General features: G+C 39.9%; 1 protein-coding gene across 2 annotated transcripts; it reads left to right on the forward strand.

Moving 5' to 3' along the window:
- The first annotated feature begins 1,870 nt into the window (after window positions 1-1,870).
- On the forward strand, window positions 1,871-4,812 carry LOC102197313 (uncharacterized). 2 transcript variants are annotated; one of them, XM_013912898.1, is made up of 6 exons: window positions 1,871-2,168; window positions 2,268-2,390; window positions 2,560-2,724; window positions 2,856-2,954; window positions 3,084-3,121; window positions 4,196-4,812. In XM_013912898.1, the coding sequence occupies exons 1-6, from the start codon at window positions 2,093-2,095 to the stop codon at window positions 4,241-4,243; spliced, it is 549 nt and encodes a 182-aa protein (XP_013768352.1). In that variant the 5' UTR covers window positions 1,871-2,092; the 3' UTR covers window positions 4,244-4,812. The 2 variants fall into 2 exon arrangements, with proteins under 2 accessions (XP_013768352.1, XP_005741116.1); XM_005741059.1 differs by having other exon boundaries at window positions 1,871-2,390.
- Window positions 4,813-5,107: the final 295 nt, after the last annotated feature.

The following is a 5,107-nucleotide window of genomic DNA, read 5'->3' on the forward strand; positions in this document are numbered from 1 at the left end:
AGTTCTACATGCCTTGTAGAGCTGGTGACGAAAAACATGTTTGTTTGTTTTTTAGACTAACGTTAAAGAGGAACAGCAGTGCGGCAGTAAACTGTGCTTATTAAGCAACACATCAAAAATCTAATTTCACGCTCAAAGACATGAACAGTGGGCAGCTTGTCTGACACTGATGCAGTTTCACAGGCTCCAGGCTTGTCTTCAATGTCTCCTTTTATTGTTGTGAATAAGTTAGAACAATCTTTTTTAAGCATCTTCTACACAGCAACTGAAATGACATCAGTGGATCAGATGCTTCACTTTATGATTGGGACAAAACTAATCAGCCAACATAGCCTGAGATTGATAGGCTGAAATGTGAGGTTAAATAACCCTTTATTTAACGTCTGTCTCATCATCCTCTTTAGCATCAGCTTTAGCTATTACCTTATCCCCCCTATCAACCGCTGTGATGAGCTGATGGTAAATGGACTTGTTCTTATATAGCGCTTTTCTACTCATCTGAGCACTCAAAACCTAAATCACAACAGAAGCCTAAAAATAAGACTCCCCCAAAACGGTGTGACCTTGACCTTGACCCGATTTTCACCAAACTTAAATCAGCTTGAGTTGTTGTTGTTGTCTGCCTTCACACAAAACATGATATCTTAAGAATCAAAATCTTAAGAATATGATAAGAATTTGAAGGATAGATTTCTAACTAGCACTCGCAGCCAAGAGTGAAGCAGTAGGAATGAGAATCAGCCACTCCAACTCTGAGGCCATGGTCCTCAGCAAGAAAAGGGTGGAGTGCCCACTCCAGGTCAGGAACGAATTCATGCCCAAAGTGGAGGAGTTCAAGTATCTCGGGGTCTTGGTGACGGGAGAAGGGAGCTGGAGATCGACAGACAGATTGGTGCTGTTGCTGCAGTGATGCGGACACTCTATCAGTCCACTGTGTGAAGACAGAGCGAAAGAAAGATACAAGGATCGCAGATACAAGTGGCAGAAGTGGGCTTCCTCCAAATGGTGGCTGGCCTCTTCCTTAGAGATACGGTGAGGAGTTCAATGGAGCTGCTACTCCTCCACATCGAAAGGAGCCAGTTGAGGTGGTTTGGGCATCTGATAAGGATGCCTCCTTGATGCCTCCTGAGTGAAGTGTTACAAGCATATCCCACTGGGAGGAGGCCATGGGGCAGATGAAGGACACGCTGGAGAAATTTTATCTCTTGACTGGCCTGGGAACACCTTAGTGTCCCCCAAGCTGGAGGAGGTGGCTGGGGAGAGGGAGGTCTGGGCTTCTCTCTGTTTAGGCTGCTGCCCCGCGACCCGGCCACGATAAGCGGAAGAAGATGAATGGATGGATGGAACCAATTTGATACTGCCTCCCTTCGAGGGAGAATATAAGAAAAAAGATATTGCAATGGCCCTGTTAAAGTCCAAACCTCAACCTGATTAAAATGCTTTGGTGGGACTTAAGAGAGCAGTGCACAAATGAATACCTGCAAGCCTCGACTGAACTGAGCCTACACTGTAAATAAGAGTGGGCTATATCTTTGTGTCCACAAAGATATGAAAGGCTGATAAAACAAACACTTTTATGTTAGAAGCAATGACTTCAGGGTACCACTGCTATGGTGCTTCAGCAAGCTACTCAATCACAGAAGTACTTCTGTGATTGAGTCATGTGAACATGACCCTGTGTATACACAGGGTCATGTGAAAATGTTCTTTTTCATATGTGTAAGTTGTAGTAATTCTCTAAGACAACTGCAACACAGTATGGAGTTTTACTTTGGGCTACTGGTAAATTTTAAATTCAGAACTAATGTATCAAAAATCGTTGTATGACTTTTCGTGTTGTTTTTTTTTTTAAACAATTCTCAACAATCTAGATCTTTGCGATCATGATTGACGTTTTTTATGTAGAGTATCTGTAAACAGAATTGATTAGAACGTTTTAAATAGTTTAAAATCAAAGCAACATGTGTATCTTTAAATATAAAGCAGTCTTGTCTTACATGAAGACAGTAAATAATGATTTTTCGTGTTTTCAGCGGCTCTGCAGGATGGAAACACTGGTGTTGTCGGTGCAGTCATTCCCATCCGCACTGGAATGGAAGGAGGAACCATCACAGTTGGATGCTCATTTACTCTGTCTGGAAGCAGGAAGCTCTTCTGTAAAGAAAAATGTGAAAAAGGAAATATTCTCATTGAAACAACAGATGATTCAGCCCAGAGTGGCAGATATAGTATTAAATATATAGAAGGATTTTTTCTCATTCATACAGTTGTCTATGTGAGCATCACTGAGCTGGAAAAGTCTGACTCAGGGCGGTACAGGTGCTCTTTGGACAGAACACCTTCAGATCACTTATCTTTAAACTGGGATTTTGAAGTTGTTGTCACAGAAGGTGAGTTTCTACAGAAAGTCACGAAAACCTTCATGTCTCTGAGGATTATATGTGTATTTAGTTTATCGCATATTGAGAACAACTGTGTTGTTAGAATATTAGTGAACTTTCTTTGGTTACAGACTGCTTTGAGCAGTAAGTGTTGTTCTGATTGTTTCTTTGTTCTCAGCTTCAACTTTCAAGACTAAATCCCATGTGAAACCCATTTCATCGTCAGCACATCTGCCTTCATCACCACGACCACTAACATGGAGTTTTACTTCAGGAAGCACCTTACCTTTATCAGCCTTCAGTGAAAGCACCAAGCAGCCTAAAACATCACCTGCAAGTTCAGGTTCATTATTCTACATTTTATAAGATTTTCTCTCAGCCAACGGACATGAACAGAGTTCCTTTCTTACCTACTCTGCAGTGCATATAGTGGAGGTTATTCTGGCTTCGTTAATTGCATCTTCTTTCCTACAGGTATCCTCTTGCCTGTGGTTATAATAGTGGTATTGGCTGTGTTTCTTCTGCCTGTTGTTCTGCTGCTCATCTATAAAAAAAGGGCAGTTCATTCTAATGGTGAGTCCAAACGATTCTTTCTGCACCTTTAAGAGCAGAATTAAATTAAATTAATTAAAAGGTGGGACAGTAGTTCAGTGGTTCAACAGTGCCATGACTGATTAGACAATGGTAATGTGTTTTCTACAGATTTAAACAGGAGAAGCTCAGACCACAACCAGACTCAGGTGACTTATCTTTGTTTATTCTCTCTGTAAGTTTAAGTACTTTAGTATTAAGTACTACTTAATAAAAAGAAGGAAACAAGGAGTGATTTCACGGTTTGCTAAATCCACTAAAACTGCAGTCAAGGATTTTACATTCAAAAACACAAAGACTATAAAGTTAAATCATCATTATGCTACCAATTCAGAGTCGTGTTTTAAGGGCAGTGATTAACTTCATGGTCATCTTTGTGGTTAATGTTCATGAGAAAATTATTTCAGTCCAAGATCAATCATTCATCTGTTTCTATTTAAAGTTTTCTTTTCACTGAAAATTTCGCTAATCTGCAATTATATTAACAGTCAATCAAATATCTTTACGTAATGTTAAAACCAGTAATATCAGAATTTTTACACCTCATAATTGTTCTGTGATTGCAGTATTTTGGTTTTATTGTTCATGATGTTGGTGTTTGTTTTGGTTTAGAGTCTGTGCTTTTGTTAAGCCTTTTGAGTACAAATAAGAGCAAAGCTCAGTGAAACCCCCAGTACAATGCACAGACAGACACAGTCAGTGATTTTCTGTTGAATAAAAGAATTAACCTGTTAAAAAGCTGAATGCTCTTCTGAAGTTGTTTCATAATATAATGTTTTAGAATATCTGTATACAGTGTTGTCACTGGCAACCACAGTTACGTATAACTAAAACACATTTTTATTCACACTTGAACTGACTCACCCTGGAAATTAAAACTAAATTGAATTTCAAATAGAAAGGAAAACTAAATAAAAAAAACATAAAAATGACAATGATGAAGAACCACTGGTTTTGTAAATCGAATATTTCTACTTAAATCTGTGGCAGTTTAAATATCGGCCCTGCAAAGAGCATACCAGCTATGATATGGACTCTCAACAATACCCACACAACCTACATAAACTTTGAAAGCTTTCACAGAAAAAGGAATCAATATATATATATACAATATAAAACTATATATAGATATAGATAGATAAAAAAATATGAACAAAACAACTTGAAGTGAAAATCTTCTGTCTGTTGACAGCTTCTGCTAACTTATTTATTTCCCCCCTCAGATGGTTCTTTATGATGACACTTCTCCAACCTCCAAATGTGAAGGCTGAACTTACCTTACTCTTGGTGCAACCTGAAGGACAAGGACTGAACCTTTCCCACACTCATGGAGGCACAATAACACACACGATCCTGTCTGCAGATGGACCCTGACTTTTAATAAGTTGTTTAATGTTGACACACAAGCCAACGGTGATGGATCACTGAGCCTGTTCTGTTCTTATGATTTATTTCTTTGCAAATATTATGAGATACTTCTTCTACTTCTAGAGATATTTCTAGTTCTTGGTTCTTGTTTCATTATGTTAGTTCCCTGTCTGTCCCAATCTCGTCTCTTGTCTTGTCATCAGCGACCCTGTGGAAATCAGTCTTGTCTCTGTGTTTGGTTATTCCTTCTGTCTCCCCGGTCATACCCCTGTGTCTGTCTGGTCACTCTATCTCCTGGTCCCTGTGTTTATCCCTTTATCATCTCTCTGTGTTCCGTCCTTTTGTGCCCCCAGTAAGTCATGTCTCCATGTCTGTTTATTTCTGGTTCCTGTGTTAGGTTCAGTTTTGCTTCCCCTGTCTAGTGAGTCTGATGCTGTTCAGCTGTGCTCTCGGGTGTGTACACTCTGCCCTAATCTGCTCCTGTACATACAGTGGCTTGCAAAAGTATTCGGCCCCCTTGAACTTTTCCACATTTTGTCACATTACAGCCACAAACATGAATCATTTTTATTGGAATTCCACGTGAAAGACCAACACAAAGTGGCGTACACGTGAGGTTCACCGTCCTGCTGGAAGGTGAACCGCCGCCCCAGCCTCAAGTCTTTTGCAGACTCCAAGAGGTTTTCTTCCAAGATTGCCCTGTATTTGGCTCCATCCATCTTCCCATCAACTCTGACCAGCTTCCCTGTCCCTGCTGAAGAGAAGCA

Source organism: Pundamilia nyererei, unplaced genomic scaffold, assembly GCF_000239375.1.
Source record: "Pundamilia nyererei isolate P.nyererei 1_Seehausen unplaced genomic scaffold, PunNye1.0 scaffold00106, whole genome shotgun sequence".
Classification (NCBI taxonomy): domain Eukaryota; kingdom Metazoa; phylum Chordata; class Actinopteri; order Cichliformes; family Cichlidae; genus Pundamilia; species Pundamilia nyererei.